The 19,254-nt window shown below is 37.2% G+C and overlaps 1 protein-coding gene across 1 annotated transcript in view; it reads left to right on the forward strand.

Moving 5' to 3' along the window:
* Positions 1-608: 608 nt before the first annotated feature.
* Positions 609-19,254, forward strand: part of LOC125236632 (nucleoporin 88) — a 316,860-nt gene continuing 298,214 nt past the window's right edge. Inside the window, exon 1 of the mRNA XM_048143512.1 lies at positions 609-862. Within this exon, the coding sequence (XP_047999469.1) occupies positions 653-862 (210 nt within the window). The 5' untranslated portion in view covers positions 609-652. The remainder of the gene's footprint in view (positions 863-19,254) is intronic.

The raw sequence follows: 19,254 nt of genomic DNA on the forward strand, positions 1-19,254 counted from the left end.
GTCTTTCGTAAAACCAGTTCCTACGCCAAATGCTGGAATTAGTTGCCAAGGCGAACCTTAAGCTCACTCGGGATACCTGCTTAATATGAATGAATAAATTATTCACACAAATAGGTAGCTGTATTGTATCATAATTATTTATTCAAATAGATAGCTGTATGTAGATATCATAATTATTTATTCAAATAGGTAGCTGTATGTATCATAATTATGTAGTGGTAGATGTAAATCAATTAGAGAAATGATCGCCGAAAAAAAAATCACTATTATAATTTATTCAATGTTTTGTTCTTTGAATCGTTTTGGCATTTAAGAGTTAAGTTTTATATTGGACAGTTCATAACAAACCCTCAATTGTTTCTAATCTAAAGATATATTTTGACTAAACAGAACTGTTTTACCAATAACCACTTTAATCGCCTTTCATAAATTAAAGAACGGCACTAATGATAATATTATTTTATTTAGTAATTCACCTCTTTTGAGATACTTTTAATACTATGACAGAGCAGTAACGAAACGCACAAAATAGTTTCCGAACGCTTTAAAAAAAAGAACTGTCAGCTCAGCCGTCACTGTCAGCAGTGTCAGCTCTAAAAACGTCGGAACGTCGCGCTCAAAGCAAAAACAAAGTGCTAATTTCGTTTTTAATATGATTTCCCACTCGAATAAGATGAAATTATCTAACCACAAGATATTTCAGGACCTTAGTGAAAGTTTGAAGGAGAATCCAAGTGGAAAGTTGCGCAATTTGTTAGAATTAAGAGATGATGTGTTGTATGTTTGGAATTCGATTGAGAACTGTTTAGCGAGCTTAAACTTGAAGCATTTGGAGGAGCACGATGAGGAGACACCTTATCAGGTATGTTTTAGTTCATAAGCCTACTATTTGTCGTTTTTGTGAACCTTATTTTGGCCCACCGGCGCGAAAACTAACCTCATTTTGAGGTTATGTTGTTATTGAATGCAATCTGTTTTCTTGTCTTGAGATGGTTTAATATTGTGTAAATAATTCGTTTTAAGAATAACTAATAGAATAAATCTATAAAATGTGTACATTATTGTTAATTATTGTTAAATGTCTTAACAAAGTCCAAGATATCTTGTATGATCCTTGAAAACTGTAGTTTTTTACTCCAACACTCTTAACACAAAGTCACTGTGTAATGTAATAGTAATTCAGCATATTAGTGCAAAAACTGGTCTATAAGTTGTATGACTTAGCTTCGAAATTATAGTATTTAAAAGATAACATGATAACTGTACATGTTAAATATGAGTTACTCACATGATCAAACCTGGATATTGCTCATGTGAAGTATTAGTAAAATCCTAGACATATATAACTCGAAATAGACAGAATGATAAAGTATAAGAAAAAAATGTAACTCAGTACCATACAGACAAAGGTACGGTGGCCTAGATGGCATTACACCTTTGGGGTACGCTCAGCTAGATGGCGCTAATATTAATATTTGACATTTTAACACATATCAAGCTAAGAATATGGGCCAAATTGTCAAAACTGAGGTTCTTAAGTTTTAAGCCTGTATCAAGAGGTGGCAGTCTATGCACTGTGATTACACATTTTACTTCAACAGTAATTCTCTATAATACTCGATCCTCTTTGGTAAAATGTAATCATATGGAGCATCACTGTGTCCATCCCTTGAACCAGTAGAGGTCACTCTTCCACATAAGGTCACCTTCTGTCAAGCTGAACAGTAGTATAATACAATCCTCGGGGTACATAAGAAAAATATCAGGTCATCGGGGACATTTCTGTACATTCCTTGCTTGGTATCTAATGAACTACAAGATGTCTGTGTCTTTTGAAATAATTTGATTTAAATCTTTATACCAAATTCTCGCTGCGGATACAAAAAATGGCAATGGCAATGTTTGCAAACTTCTATATTGCATGTTGCTCGATATCTACTAGATATAGCAGAGAAAACATACTATCACCTAAGAATACACAATAATAAATAGTTTATAGATATTATTGACCCCTTTCTTTCTTTAAACTTCTTACACAGATTGACTGAGTCCACGGTAAGCTCAAGAAGCCTTGTGTTGTGGGTACTCAGACAATAATATAGGGGTTAGAGGTAAAACCCGATAAATGGATAATTTTTTAATAGAAATAAGAATGAGTTTGGTTTACACGGAGGGCAAGAACCATACCGTTCTGCCCTAGGGATGGACAGAGGGCGCTACGAGTCCTTGTATAGATTACTCATATGAGAGATAATTTCGACCTCGACAGCTGTGACCTGGGTGGCCGAGCGGATTAAGAGGCATCTCCCGCGATAGGAGGGTACGCTGGTTCGATTCCAGCCTCAGGCACCAGAGGACTTGGTCACTTTTTCTTTCATAATTATATGTAATTTATTTCGGTTTTAATTTATATACATAGTAGTGTGACTACTTTAAGACAGCACAAGTTGAAATATTTTCAATAGCTTATAATTTAACTTGTGTTCATTAGGGAAGAAATAAGAATGTTGCAGAAATTGCACATAGATCGAATTGCAAAATCAAAGTTGCTCATTGGGTGCACCACTAACCCCTCGATATATAATACAAATACATAGAAAATTGACCTAAAGTATATAACAAAATCCTGCTCGAATTGAAATCAACAACCAGTGATAAATTAATGTTTCTTTTGAAAAACTCAAATCTAAACTGGTGTCTGACGCACACTATTCAATTGATTCCTATTACGAGACCTAAAACTGTATCAAATGAGTAAAACTGTAAGTATACAAATATACACATATTTATAAAATTCGCTCGCTCAGCCTTGCCTGTTAATAATTATATAATTTTTAATCTAGCAGTAAGCATGCCAATGTACCTGACGTGTAAAATTTTATTTTATCAATAAAGGATTGTATTGTATTGTATAGAAAACATCCATGACTCTGGAACATATCTGTCCTCATCACACAAATAAATGCCCTTATTGGGAACATTCTTGCCGTTTTAGAACATTCTTGTCTAATGATTTAACATTATGTCAGAGCAGTACTCATAAGTGTTGCCCAGCGGGCGATAGAAAGAAAACTGGTTGGAGTCACATTGAGAGACCGTAAAACGAACAGGTGGCTGAGACAACAGAGCAAAGTCACTGATGTGATAAAACGCGTAGCAACATTGAAGTGGGAATGGGCTGGCCATATAGCACGTAAAAACGACACCTGGAATAAAAGACTACTTGAATGGCGACCATGGGGAGAAGAACGCCGTCAAAAAAGACCGCAGATGCGCTGGGTGGACGATATCAAAAGGACAGCTGGGAAAAAGTGGCTCCAGATCGCACAAAACCACGGTTCGTCACGACGAGTGGCGCATGTTGAAGGAGGCCTACACCCGAAGGGTAGAATCAGGCTAAAGAGAGAGAGAGAGAGTACTCACATACCATCAAGACTGAATAAATATTGTCTTGCAGTGTGACTTGCTCAAACATCCTGATTAGAGATGGGTCGTGGGTAAATACCCAATCTACCCACCCAGGTATTTACCCCCAGGTATTTACCCGGTAAATACCTATCTACCCGGTATTTACCCGTATCTACCCAAATTGACGGGTAGATTCATTTCATGTTGGACATGCTGATTTGTGTTAAAATGGAGATAAATACTAAGTTAGTGGTTGTAATTTTTATACACAATTTAAAACAAAACTGTTCAGTCAAATAGACAATTAAGTTTACAGAAATTTGAATGTATATTTTTAAAAATAATTAAAAAAATATGTTTTATGTGTGCTTTTTAGATTGTATTTTAATTAGTCGTATTTATACGATATAGATGAACTTCCTAGTACTGGTTGGAGGGGGTTATGGTGGGGTTAGGGGGGGTAAAATGTATTTTTTTCATATTTCATGGAAACTAACATTAATATCGAAAAGTATTGTATGTACGAACTAAAGTAGACACAATTTCCTACAAAAAAGTTTCTGCGCATTTTTGTCATAGAACATACTATGTATGAGTTATGAGCTTGAAAAAGATTTTTTTTAAATATTTTTATTCACATATTTTTATTTACAGTTTTAATTTATCAAACTTATAATTTATACTAAAAGCATTTTAAATTATTTCCGTATGTCAGAGAATGATATTACACAATTTTTAAAGTTGGAGTGATACACTAAAATCACATTTTATCTCATAGCAACCTATTCGTTCCCAATTTGAATAAACATTATGTGTACAATTACAAAGACTGACTTAAATTAATCTATTTTAGCCCAAACACCATTTAAAAACGTCAAATTTGGAAGAAAAATGAAAATACCCGCGTATTTACCCGCGGGTAGGTAAATATCGGGTATTTACCCGGTAAATACCCACCGTCGGGTATTTACCTGGGTAGTTACCCATCTCTAATCCTGATATTCATTTTTGGCAGCAGCAGGCGAACAAGCCAGCAATGCCTTTTTTAACCCCCAACGCAAAAACGACAGGGTGTTATAAGTTTGACGTGTCTGTCTGTCTGTCTGTTTGCCTGCCTGTCTGTCTGTTTGCCTGTCTGTCTGTGTGTGTGTCTGTCTGTGGCATCGTAGCTCCCGAACGGATGAGCCGATTTAGATTTAGTTTTTTTTTTGTCTGAAAGCTGAGTTAGTCGGGAGTGTTCTTAGCCATGTTTCATGAAAATTGGTCTACTATGTCGCTGTCGGGGGTTTTTTCAAAATTTTTATTTTGTGTTTAGGTTATTGCAAATGGTGTCTTTGACATAAAGAGAAAAACTTTTGCTGGCTGTTTATTCTTAAGAACTGTTTGGTGAACAGTTTTGAAAACTAGTCTAGCCCAGTGCTCTTCTTCTCCAGTTGTTCCCTAAAGGGACTCCACACGGTTTTCATTGATATTTGACAAATTTTCAGCTCATCCTCCTTGCGTTATCCCGGCATTTGCCCCGGCTCATGGGAGCCTGGGGTCCGCTTTGTCAGTTGAAATTCCTAAATTTACACTACAGATAGAATTATTACTAACGGCCATTGGTTCTTCAATCTTTTATCTCTATTCATAAGAGCCATATTTTGAAAAAAGTTAATACTTATTTTTTACAAAATAAAAAAATAAACACTTATATTTTGATTTTAGTGAAGAGTGTCACATACATAAAATCGACATGTTTTGATTTACCTTTGAGTTCTCTAAAAATTCAATAGAGATTTAAGTTTTGAAGTAATTAAAACAAAAGTTATGACCTTATGACCAAAAAACCAGTGACCCTCAAATTCTTTAACAACTTTTATGCCAAATATCACAGAAACAATGAGCTGTGAAGGAATTATGAGATACTATTTTGTTTAGACAATGCTGTTAATATACGCTCAGCCTGCGCTTGCCGCTTCTAGCGGCAAGGTTTCCGTGTTATTGCTTGTTTTGGTGTTGTTGTCACTGGCTACACGCAATGCGCGCGAGCAATGAGGACTTTTGTTCAAGTACCCTTTTATTACTTATAATTTACTACCTGCACTCATAATCATAACAATGTTTTAAGTTATTAATGTTTTATCTCGTATAAGTGAATTGTAAAATTCTTAATGAGATTAAATGATCTTAAACCTTAATATGATAGGTTTTAGAAACTATCATAATATGAAGGGATGGAGAGCGACATAGGCCCCTTTTGTCTCTTTCGAACCCTCCACTTCCCTAAAACAGTATGAAGCTATTCGCAATTTTCGAATTTAACGCGAGCGAAGCTGCGGGAAAAGTTAGTATGTCATACACCTCAGCACTATCACCGAACTAAAACACGACAACGTACAGTCAACCAATTGGAACTCTAGGCCACTGTAGAACTATGTCATAGTGACGTTATAAATCAGATTGTAAGAAATCTCTTACGCTTGTCATTTTGACATGGTTGTAGAGTGGCCTGAGGGTTCCAATTGGTTGACTGTACCAATAAAGAGGTGAATTGCGTATGTAATGTACACATTAATAGTAGAAGTGTTGATAGAAATTCCAGACTATATTTCAACAGTGCGACTCGGTTTTACAAGAAGCTTTGAGTGAAGTCGTTTGTTGACTTTTTATGGCCGGTTTCAACAGGCCTCGTAGCCGAATGGCATTTTTGCGACGCGAAACGAAAACGAAACGCCGCGAAAGGTAGTCTGGCTCTGTCGTGCCAATACGCAAGTGATAAAGATAGATATCTACGAGCGTTTCGTTTCGTGAGCGTTTGTGCCATTCGGCTACGCACCCTGGACTCCAATTCAAATTCGCGATCAATAATTTTATTTATCTTCGTACCTATACAGTTTTAAACTAGCATTATCTGATGGTTTTTATGTAAACCACCTACATACATACATAGCACCTCAAACATACATACATAGCACAAAAGACATTTTTACACAGATTGACTGAGTCCCAAACTGACTTGACTGAATTGACTGGGGAGCAAACCCTAGGTTCCCGGGAAATATCGGTACCGAAAGTACCGGGAATTCCCGGGATTTTTGGCCAAGCAAAGAACCGGGAAATCAACTTGAAAAATCCCGGTACTTTCGGTACTTTCGGGAAATATTTTTTAGTGACATTTATTGCTACAAAATTTATTTATTTCTGTTTATATTATTTAAACAGTTAAAAAATAGGCGTAGGTACAGTACACGCGCTTAATCACTATTAAATAGCGTGTGGCAGTGGCAGCCTGGCAGCCGTAGCCACCGCGATACCCTAGCTAGCCCCACTAGCCAGTTCAGTAGTCGAGTTTTGTATTTTTGGTGAAGGTTTGTTATATTAATTTGGGTATTTATGTTTTCTCTCTCAATCTCATTTGACTCATTTCTCTGCATGTTATAAAACCGTGTTCGCGAATTTTGTGATAGACTCAAAAACTACCAAACGGATATTTATGCGTTTTTCACCTATGTATGAATAGAGGGTAATCACCTACATATGTCTTGAGGAATGTTTAAGGTTTTCTTATTATAAATTAATTATTAAAACATGACATATGTGCTAAAAGTCGGTGAAAATCACGCTGCTAAGAGCTTCAATCGAAAACCCTACCCGTACGTACCGATCGACTTATAACAATATAATGTATGGTGGAACTGTCGCTCTGATACATAAATGTAGGTCTAGAAAAAAATCGGCAATGGCTTATGTCTAACTTTCAATGATAACTGCTATAAACATGCTTAACTTTTAAATAGTTATGAAATAAAACTATGGAAACGGATTAAATCGCGTATAATGAATTTAAAATACATCCCGACGTTTCGAACTCTTTTCATAGTTTTATTTCATGAGTAACTATCGCGGTAACCGAAGACAATATTTTAAATAGTTGTTTAGATATATTGTGATCTTACGGTATTCCATAGAATTTTTCTCGAGATCGATCCCTCTGACTAGCAAAAAAAAGTGCACCATCTCAAATGTTTTGTTTCCTGGAGTTTATATTCTTTGATTCAAATAACATGTTTGGGGAATTTTGTAAGGTTTTACTGCCGGTCGATAATAAATTATTATATTTCTTTAATAGTATTTGTCTTATTTATTTTACTAAGCGATTAAACATCTCCCAGTAATGGCAGATCGCTTAATCGGAGCAATGTATTGCAACGTTAACCATTGGTATCTATGGCAGCCAAATAGAAGTAGTAGTAGGTTGCAGAATTCTTCACGATTTTTTGTTGTTGTTGCACGGTATAATCTCACTATGAAAATGACTATGAAATAAAAAAGGCAGATAAAACAATACGCCGAGCGAAGCTGGTGCGGTTCGGTTATGGTAATATATCAATAAAAGATGAAAAATGACAAAAATTATGTTGATATATTTGAAAAAGCGAAAAAATTTGACCAGTCCCGAAAGTACCGAAAATCCCGGGAAATCCCGGTTCCATGTTGCTTCGGTACCGAAAATCCCGGTTCTTTAGAACAGTACCGGTACTGCAATCCCTAGCTCCCAACGGTAACATTGGAAAAATATATTGATATGAAAATAATTGAGAGTTCTCTAAAAAACGCTCGTCCCTACAAAAAATAGGGTTTCCCACAGTAATCTGTACTTATTTCCATACATGTGGTGACGGGTTAAGAATTTCAACACCCCCTTTCTTCCCAGGGGTGTCGTAGTCGACTGTGGGATATGGGTTAAATTGTGGCATAGTCGAGAGGCTGGCAACCTGTCACTGCAATGTCACAATTTGGATTTCTTTCAACCCCCTTTTGCCAAGAGTAGCACTAAAACTTGAGTAGTTCATGTGCTCAGCCTACTTCTTTATGGGATACAGGCGTGATTATTTCTATGTATGAATTTCTATACAAACAAACGTAAATTCATTCCTGCAATGTCACAATTTGGATTTCTTCTTCTGCCGATCTTAGGAATGAGCCATATGACGAAGCATTTAAGCGCAAATTGAGAAACCTTTTGTTAGATAACCCTCTGTACTCTGTAAATGAGTACATGGAATTGAATTTGTGATAGCATGCATTTGATTACACTGACTTCGGATTTTATTTCATTTCTTAATTTTATTGTGTTTTGTGTATTTCTATTTGTAAATGACGATCCTTATTGGGAGAAAATATTCATTTTATTATTTTCAATTTATAATGTAATTTTCGACGATCATGATGAGAAGATAAACATAACTTTGGCATGTAACAAATTTATAGTGTAATTTTTATCATGAAATAAAGAAATCTAATCTAATCTAATCTAATCTTTCAACCCCCTTTTGCCAAGAGTAGCACTAAAACTTGAGTAGTTCATGTGCTCAGCCTACTTCTTTATGGGATACAGGCGTGATTATTTCTATGTATGAATTTCCATACAAACAAACGTAAATTCATTCCTCTTCTCTTGAGTCTACTCGGTGAAGCGTGAGCATCGACGCTGTACTTAACTATATCAATATATCAATCCCTTAACCCGAAAGTCCTAACTCCCTAAGCCATTGTTCTTCAAGTATTATGTTGTACATTTAAATCCGCGCCCATCGAAAGACTATTGCCATTAATCTCACTTGACCGTGGCCGCAGAATTAATTATCCCCTGACCATACGATTTAATGGCTTCCTCGGGCCCTGGGGTTTCCGATTAAATCACTACTTCTCATTGGCCGATTTATAGTGGCTGCGATGTAGCGATGGATGCGGGCAAAGATCTAGGCGGACTTTGAAAAGGCTAGCGACGAAAAATTACATTTTCAACTGAAATTTTAACCTGTGCTGCTAAAATTTCTTGCCTAAAAGAAGTATGTTATCTTAATCCAAAAATGTGAAATAAGGAATGGTAAAACACCCTTTTTATAGAGTATTTTGATTAAGACAGAATAGTGTTCATAAACTTCTAATAGAAAGTGTTTATTTGCTATTGTTGGTAAAATTTCTTTGATTACACTGTGACTAATTAATAGTAGTAGTAGTAAAACACTTTATTGTACCAGAAAATAATACAACACACAGGAAAAAGAGCTTATTATAAGTACAAAGGCGAACTTATCCCTTTAAGGGATCTCTTCCAGTTAACCTTTGAGCAATTGAGGGAGAATTTGAGATGGTAGGCATACAGTACAAACGGCGCAGGAAACGGATTCTAGGTAATAATAAATTATAACTTACACTAACATGCAATATATACGAATAAATACATAATATACAACTATACAAATAGGATTAGGTTGATAGTGTTAAAAAATAAACGAAACGGGACGAGTATATAAAAAATCCTACCTAAATCCTTAGTCTCTTATCTAGGTGAAACATACTCGTCATCGGAGTGATATTATTGATACCATAAGAGAAATGGAGCAACTTTTTTCCTCCGTTCTTCAGACCATTCGGTAATTGATTTAGGGTCGGTTGCACCAAACCGTCTGTCTCCGTTAAAGCGTTCGTTAAATTTTATTGTATGGGAAAATCCATAGACGTCTGCTGCGTGACGATGATGTGTCTGTCAAATGTGGTTGATGCAACTGGCCCTTAAAATGTTATAACATTCAAGGTCACGTAAGGTTTCTATTAATTCTGTCAAACAATCCAACATGAACGTCATTTTTATAGGTCATATAACTGGACAAAGATACGAGTCAAGACATTAAAACTATAAGACAACCAATGTCCACTTACGAACCCCATCCAAACTTAAATCGTCCCAATATTTAAGGGCCTTCAGAGTGCTCTATCCAGGGGAATTTATCTCGGAGGCCGGCGGACCTTTGCCCGGTCCGATTGTTAATCTGAACTTAGGTGTACTTTTCACCTTAGCCCGTTGTGAGCGCGACCCTAAATCTGGAGCGAGGGTGTGCTGAAATTTAGAGGAGCTAGTAACATTGGTAATGTTGGCATTGGGTCAAGTGGTGAAACCAAGTGGCAGGCGGGATGAATGAACATTTGAAATGTTGTAATCATTTTCGTAACATTTCTGGACAAGGAAATAACATTATGAAACATATTTGCGAAGCAATCTGAGGTGTTTAATGTACCTAATACCTATGATGACTCGTATATTTTTTCTGTATCCATTTGTACATTTTAATCGGGAACAACTAAGCCATCTTTTAAATTTTTTAAGTTTCGGTTCGATACTTGCGATTCTTCAAACAGTTTGTTGCCATTTGCTAGTTATCTTTTTAGAGATTAAGACATGATGTTTGTAATCTTAGCAAATTTCGATTATTTAATGAGTAAATAATTTGTTTCTCCCAAAGTACATGTAACGTTTAAAGTAAATCAAGAGCAAAACGCTAGACAAATCAGCTCCGTAATTGATAAGACCCCAGGCTCCAATTAAACTTTGCGATTTAATTAATCAGATATCACAAATTTCAACTTCACTTAAACTTAGGAAAATGACCCCACCAATTTACCTGTGCCTCGCCATAAAAGCCTCAAGCAAATATTGTCACAATTACGCGATACCATCAGCCTGTAAACAGGGTGTACCCTTCGGCATATATCTCTAGGCCTGAACCGTCTGTGGGGGCAAACAATGAGAATTAGCGGTTGATGTATCCGCGTCCTCGTATTTTGAGAAAAATCTCCTGCTATTTCACATGCTGCAAAACTTTTCAGTTTTCAAGAAGTCTGCTATATAAGTGATATTTTCTGTCAGTCTTTAAATTTTTGAAATTATTGGACGCTTCTTAGTTGTTTTTATTTACATTTCACCATTCTTAATCGATTTTCTTGAAATTTTGTGAACAGGGTACGTAGCCGAATGGCACAAACGCTCAAGAAACGAAACGCTCGTAGATACCTATCTCTACCTCTCTTGCGTATTGGCGCGACAGAGCCAGACTACCTTTCGCGGCGTTTCGTTTTCGTTTCGCGTAGTAGAAATGCCATTCGGCTACGGGGCCTGGGGGCCGATTTTTGAGTCTCACTTTCACTAAAATACCGGTTGAAAACGGTGAATTGCCTATTATTTTCAGTGACAATTTTCTGAATTAGAACGCCGTGAGACTCAAAAATCGGCCCCCTGGTCTGCAGTAGTAGTTCAAAGGTAGATTCTTCAATAACTGCGTTTTTTGCACACCAAGTTCTTAAACGTCAGTAAAGCTCATTTTATAACGATTTAAGCACGTTAACATACATACAATCACGCCTGTATCCCATGAAGGGGTTGAAAGAAAACGAAACTGTGACATTAGATATAAGCACGTTAGATATTGTATATCCCTATTTATAACATTGCTATCCATCGCCACTAGTCTACAGATCTTATGTAAACTGTATCCATATTCAAATCCCAATTGTCTCCCGCTCCACTCACATGCCTTGCCCCCAAGACTCCTCAAGACCGTTTTATTACCAGCCCGGATGGACTTCTGGGATGGATAGTGGGGAATGTAAATTTACTGTACGGAACCGGACGCAAGGAGGTGAGCATCGGATTGTTTTGTTTTTGCTTGTGCCGTATTAAAGGGGCGGCCGCTTGTCACACTGTATTGTAAGGTTACTTTTGCAGTATTGTTCAGAAACAAACACTCTATAACCGTTCTGACTTTTGGCAGGTCGGAAAGTAATTACCGGTTATTTTCCCTTATTTTCGTCCGCTCATTTAATTTTGCCGATCATCATTAGTATTCAAACAAATTTAACTCTGCTGGAAAACCCCATCGAAATGCTCGGAGAAGTCCGTTACACAATATTTGGATTGGTGACTTCCTTGTCCAGAAAGGATTCGTAGATTTTTAGGAGTACTTTCGTCATGTCTTAGAAAAACCCTTTAAAAATAAAATTTTAGGCAGCATGTGATCTCAATAAGAATGTCATCTTAAACGTATGTGATCGTATTCCACCGAGGCTCGGTGTACAAAACGGTATTTGTATTTATTGTAAACGTCGAAATTTTGATGCTTCATTCCTAAATCTCTTACTTGTTGACCAACCAAATATTGCATTCACTTAAAAGTGTTCTAATGACAAAACACCTGTTTGAACAATCGCACTATCAGTTACACTACAGTCCAACCGCCTCCCTATCCATCAACTCCTTTCCCAAACCAATATACGCTTTACCCACAGACCATAGCTTCTAAATCTCTGTGTCCTAAATGAGAAGGTTTCGGGGAGAACTTAAGACGATCGCGTGTTCACCAGCGTTTCCGAGCCTTTGTTTAGACGTGTGAGATCGATGTGCCTAATGTATGGGAATCCAAATGTAGCCACGTTTAATTTGCCGCCTGTCCATTTGTTCCGATTTCGGCCTTATTTATCGCGCCGCTGTAGATTGGTTGCGAAGTTTGTTCGGGTTAGTTTCTGTTTTATTGGATGCTCGTTTAAGTAGCTGTGTTAAGTGGTTTCTTTTTGTACGTTATTTGTTACTGATCGTTTTATCTTTTCTGTGATTTTCTTAACAGGGGGTAGTTATGGTTTAAACAAACGATCGGATAAATTGAGGAAGACTTTCTTTTTTGCGACTTGCTGGAAGTACATTTACTTTGGACACATACTTATCCGATCGTAGGAAGGACTACTATTTGACGTCTTATTGTTATTGTTACTTTAAAGAAAATCTGAGCATTTTCAGAATTAGCGTAAGTTGTTAACAAACTTAAGTCACTGTCAGTTTTGTGACGATAATTAAGCATGAATATTCTATAAAAAATATGGTTTTTGTGTTAATTACATAACCCTTAAGCGATAATCTACATTTATAATGTGAAAAAAGTAAATTTTTAGACAGATTTTATGCTTAATTGTCGTCACAAAACTGACAGCGAGTTAATTTTTGTTAACAACTTACACTAATTGGGGTGTTTCCAAATTCTTAAAATGCCCACCTACAAATTTTCAGGTTGCTGATGTATCATGTAAGACTAGGCCAAACTCTCAACTAATACGAAACCCCACAACATAATCTATTAACTATGTTGTATCGATACTTGGTCCTTCCTAGGATTAACTACCCTAAAGGATTTGGTGGCCCAAGGCGAATTGGCCCGTTCTTTGTCTAAACCGATTGGAGTTACGCCTTGGGACAGGTGGGGCTTCCGAGGCAGGATTTTAATTAATAATGTCCCGATAGTGTGTGGGCCTGATTTATCAGAGGATGGAGGGCGTTGCAAATTACATTCGCCTCACGGTGTTCTTGTCAATTTTAAATGAATTAGAAAGGAGGAGTTTCCCAAACTGTCCTATGTGGTTTGTATGAAATCTTCCTTTTTTTTACCAAATTTCTATACATTTTCGGTAACAAAAAAGGAAAGTTTCATACAATCAACCTAGGACATTTTGGGAAACCTAGTGGATCTTGCTCAGCATCATGGACTCTATCAGCCTACCAATTTTATCCAAATCTTTCAATTTCTCTCCTATTGATAAAAAGAAACACTAAATAAAAGAACAATCTTAAATCTTATTCTTATATTGATTTGTCATATTCCTATCTCATCGCATTTGATTGCTTTTCCCAGTTTTCATAAAGCAAGGTTGACCTTTATTTCAAAGACAAGTTATCTCCACGCTCTCCGAGCGTTCTGAGCGAGCATTCGTTTGTCTCCGGACAAAGCAGAGCGCTTTGTGAAAACGCAGTCTATATAAATGTCCGTGCATGCAACGTCTAGATTCTCGGATATTTATCTTCAATATCAAGACAAAGGGAGTTCTTCTTGGTTTCAAATTTTATGTTAATGTTTTATTGGTGGTCGTAATTTATTTGACTCGTTTGAAAAAGATCTCCGTAATTTTCATCATCATCAGCAACATCATTATCAATTCAGTTGACAATGCGGTCTACATAAATATCCCTGCATGCAACGCCTAGATTCTCGGATATTTATATTCAATATCAAGAGAAAGGAGTTATTTTTACTGCTTGTTCATTTTATATTAGTGGTAATTCATTTGTATGGAATTATTCTCAATTAGAATTCTCTTATTCATTTTCATCATCATCATAATTATCATCAACTTTGATGAGGGCTGCTTTGTGAAAAGTCTATGTACATTTCCATGCAGTTGTGCATGCACTTCTATATTTAACTTTTAGATCAAGATTATCAAGAAAAAGGGAGTTCTGCTTGATTATTTTGATTTTTTATTCTAAATTCAAAATTGTGTTGTGGTCGTAATTCATTTGAATGAAATCTGCCTCAATTATATGAGTGACCTGTTTAAAATATATGTCGTCCTTATCATTATCATCATCAAAATGAAAGTCGTTTTAAATCTTGTGTTTTATTGATGAAGTAATTGATATACCTACTTTGTCTTTATTAAAACAGAAGACAGTTGTTTTGTATTTTTAGTATGATTCACAACGCTGCCTTCTAGACAAATTATCTTTCTAGGATATTTACAGCACTGGTTGTTTCTTTTATCGTGTGTCGCATTAATGTATGATTTTTTAAACTCATATCCCAGTACTTACGAGGTCGCCATTCGGAACTGTTTCGTCTACCAACCAAAACTGTTATCAATGAAAGTTTTTTGCACCAATTTTTAACAAACAAACGTCGGTCAAGTATTCCTAAACTTCCCATATTTTCCTTTAAGGCAAAAAAGTTTCTTAAACATTATTATAATGTCTACACACTCCTATGCCCCTTACCTCAAACATCACTAATGGCCGCTCGATATAACAGTCCTAAAACGATAAAGCACATATTATCTCCAAACTTTACGTCTGCATCATCGAAATATCATCGACTATTACCCAGAATGGTCTTAATAACAACCAAAGATAAACAATTCCCATCGAGACAATACATCTCTGGCCCCTTCGAACTAACGAACTGGCGAAATTAACTGCACATTGCTGACGTCACAAGTTATCTCCTGAGTATTGTATGATATGCCGATAGTTGATATTAAGGATACTTTACGGGCTTCTGTGCTTTGTGGAGACTAATTGAATTCTGGTAATGCCTTTGATAGTTTTAAGATGTGTGTGGAATGTGTAAAACGATTTAGGAATGAAAGGGGACCCAATGGGGTGTCTTTTCGTTGTCAAGAAGGCGCTACTATCTAGTTCTCGTAACATTCTAATATCTTGATTCATACCCTTAATATTTGGAATCTCTTTAAAAACACATGGGGAAAAAGAAGTTTCCCACAAACATCTGCTTATACACATCAAATTGTCTCTTACTTCTTAGAGTCGTTATTTTCAATACTTAATCCAAATCGTTAAATCAGTTTTCGAAATACCATCCCACATCCCACAAAAAATACAAAAATAAAATTTTAAATAAAGATACCGTTATCTTGCTAATTCTAAAGAAACAACAGATAAAATAAGCTCTAGCTTGTCCAAAGACTTTGTATAACACGTCATATCTGCCATTTGTCTACATGGTTTTCTATATGTAGACAATACAAAATTGTGTGAACTAGTATGTTTTTAATCAATCTTCATAAAAGGCACGTTGAATGACGCGCAAACTTAAACCGACTTTTGAAATCCCTAGTTAGTTATTGAAAACACTATATCACTAAGAAGGTTCTAAAGCTTCTCAAATCTCAAGGTTACTTTAATAAACGAACATACATCCTTTCTCAATCGGGCCCAAAAACGGCACCTACACTATCTGCGATCATCGGCTTAACATGCTAAGTTAATGAACACCGCAGGCTTACATATTCACAGCTAGGGAGGTGGGCGGGCCGGACAGGAAAGGTTCCCATCTTAGAGCCAAGACACACTTAGACGATGCGACGTCGTGTGTCATGATACGACGTCGAGTCTCACGATACGACGTCGTGTTGCGTGACTGTGACGTTGAGGCTTCGTTGTGTCACAGAGGTGATCATTAGAACTCAGGTTTAACTCGTGGACTTTGCGACCTGGCTCACCAAACTGTCGACTCGAGGGTAGTTTGTAATATCGTGTTCTTTTATTGCTTCATCGTCGAATCCACTATACGACGTCGTGTAACTTCGCAACACGCAACGCTTGGTCCACAGCTTTCCTTCACAACGAACTCACGGAGATCTATCTCTACTTCTTCCGCCTAAAGATATATCCGTTGATTAACAAGATCAGTGCACATTTTTTGGTCGACCTAAGTAAGCCCTTTTGACTATCCGATCTCCACCCATCATTTCGAGTTGGCCAAGCCAGCTGCGACAAAGATTTTTTACAAAGAACCAAATTTATGCGACCTTGACGATACTTTGGACAACAGGAATCTTTAAGTAATCAATTATTGTAGGCACTTATTTACAAGTGAAGTTAAACTGTAATAAGCCAAAAAAATCTAGATTTACACGACACAAAGTCGTTACGTGATACAAGGTCGTATAGTGTAAATCCGTTTCAGCCCTTAGAGCGTCTTAAGAGCGGCATACACTACAGGATTCTCGGGTGTTGCGATGTTGAGTGCTTTCGTTTTATAAGTTGATAGGATACGGTGACACGACAGTTTGTATTGCTTGAGGATTGTTTCTTCTTCTTCAACTTAGCGTTTTCCCGGCCTAGCGCCAGGGCTTGCTTGAGGATTGCTTATAAAGAAAATTTAAAGTGGAACTCCGATATAAAAAGAACTTAAAGAAGTATTGTCTTTGACAAGACACTCCTCATATAGCTTATGAACCTTACCTATAGGTATAGGTACAATCATTGTTTGACCATCAAGAAAAGCCACCTGAACGTATACGAACTTAATGTTCATGTTAATGAATTTTCTTGACTGCAAGAAGCTCTGCGAGAACGATAGTTTGAAGTTTGAATCTGTATATTTTCATAGTCTAAAGGATAGTGACGTGGCGTCGTCATTAGCACGAGAGATTATGAGAGTCGACTTAAGTTCGCACTTGATGCAATGTTGTTACGAATTTCGCGCCACATTTCCACGCTGCACTTCGCGAGCGAACGGCGCCATGCAAAATGTACATCGCAACAGAATACTTGAGACTCGTTCTTTTCCCGCCTCTGAGTGTCGTTGGCGGCATTAAATCTTAATAAAACCCGTCATGCATCGCCATGGAGCCCTTTGATTTCTCACTCGGCAAACCGCGTCTCCGCATATCAAAGAAAATCACAACTCTTTTCATTGCACGCCGATAGAATGTTCACAAAGACCACCTTAATTGAACCCCCCGCGCCCCCACCACTTTTAAAAATCCGCGCCAAAGGGAGACTCGGATTGCTTTGGCGGGGATCTGAATAGAGTGGACAGTGTACCTTCAATTTACTAATACAAATAAGCGAGACTTCGGTGCTCTGGCCCGTCTAGAGCTCGGGGCGACGCTTTCAAAAGGCGCTATTGTGTGGAACCCTCAATCGCGGTCTCGATTATCGGAAAGAAAACACTCTCATCTATATTTTAAATAATGATCAGGGCACGAGGTCCGGGAACAGTGGGTGATGGATAGCGGTGTACTCGGCCAATAAACAAGCTTTGTGCGCGTGTCACCCTTGTCCCAGGACAATGTGGGGTGAGGTTTCCTATGTCGGACAAGTGATTAACAGTGTATTATTTGATCTTGGTTATCGGTCAGTTCCGTAGATGAAGCCTAAAAGAAAACTCCTGTTGTTTTCTCTTTATGTTTGATGAGCAAAATTTTAAAATCATTTAGAGTGGGAAATGCCGCATTAGGAAAAATGCAAAGTGAAAAAATTAAATGAGTAATCATAATTGTTCTATACTCTAAATACAAGTAAAGTTAAATTAATAGAACATTTTTACAGACACCAATTTTTACTTAAAACTAAATCCTTAACAAAACATTGATTGACCCTACACGGAAAACTATTTTGGTCAGATTTTTCTTCAAACTCACACTATCATAATGCTAGAAAACCCGGGCAATTATCCACAAGGCGGACGACAGCGCTCGTCACAATGGGCTCTCGACTCGCGCTGTAACGAATCCACTATCAGAACTGGAACGCGATTGTTTGCGCGACACTCCGCCTGTAATGATGGATCCGGGTCCCCGGTCATTAGCTGACGTGTGTTTCTTAATGGTGACTTTATTTAGATTTTTGGAGACTCTGTTGTTTATATTTTTGCGTATATTGCTTTCTAGACCTGAACAAGGCATTTGAAACCGTATCTCTCCCGCTCGCTCTTATTAGTAAGATGGAAATGGCTTGCATAAGAGGAATTTCACAACATTTCTGCTGTTTTTCTAGACCTGCATGAGGCATTTGACACGGTATCTCACCCCTCTTATTAGTTCGGTGGAAAGAGCTGTCAAAAGAGGAATTCCACTACATTTATTCAGTGACTACTTGCTTAAGTCTTAAGATAGGTGACCCTATAAGCCAGAAGGCAGAGGTAAGTTATGGTGTCCCACAAGGATCTGTTCTTGTCACATAATCAAACTGTGTTACATAATCAATAGCATGTTATGGCGTTGATTGTGGTGTTTTGATTAATGAAGTCTAAATTTTTAACAGTCTGATACGTAAAGATAGTGTGATGCTTGCTGAACTACAGAAAACATCCAAATAACTGTTTCCAAGTTTTTAGATTTTAACGCAAAATCCAAAATTTTGCTTCAAACGAAAAATCTAAGATTATGTCTTGAAAGTGATACCGTTACAAATTCAAACACGCAAAATCGCCCTCCCGCGACCCGTGACCCACGGCACGGGCATCACGACATTATGAATTTTCCATACCAATTCCGCGTTTAACCCCCCTATATCGTTGCCAGTAAACCACTGTCACCCCATATATTTAATACCCCACATTACGTATTGTCAAGATGCTTTACGTACCCAACAGGTAATGAAGTTATTTATGGCCTCTAAAGATCCAGGTTACAAAGACTAACCTATTAGTGGGTAGTGAATGGGTAACGGAGATAGTT

Source organism: Leguminivora glycinivorella, chromosome 19 (assembly GCF_023078275.1).
Source record: "Leguminivora glycinivorella isolate SPB_JAAS2020 chromosome 19, LegGlyc_1.1, whole genome shotgun sequence".
NCBI lineage: Eukaryota > Metazoa > Arthropoda > Insecta > Lepidoptera > Tortricidae > Leguminivora > Leguminivora glycinivorella.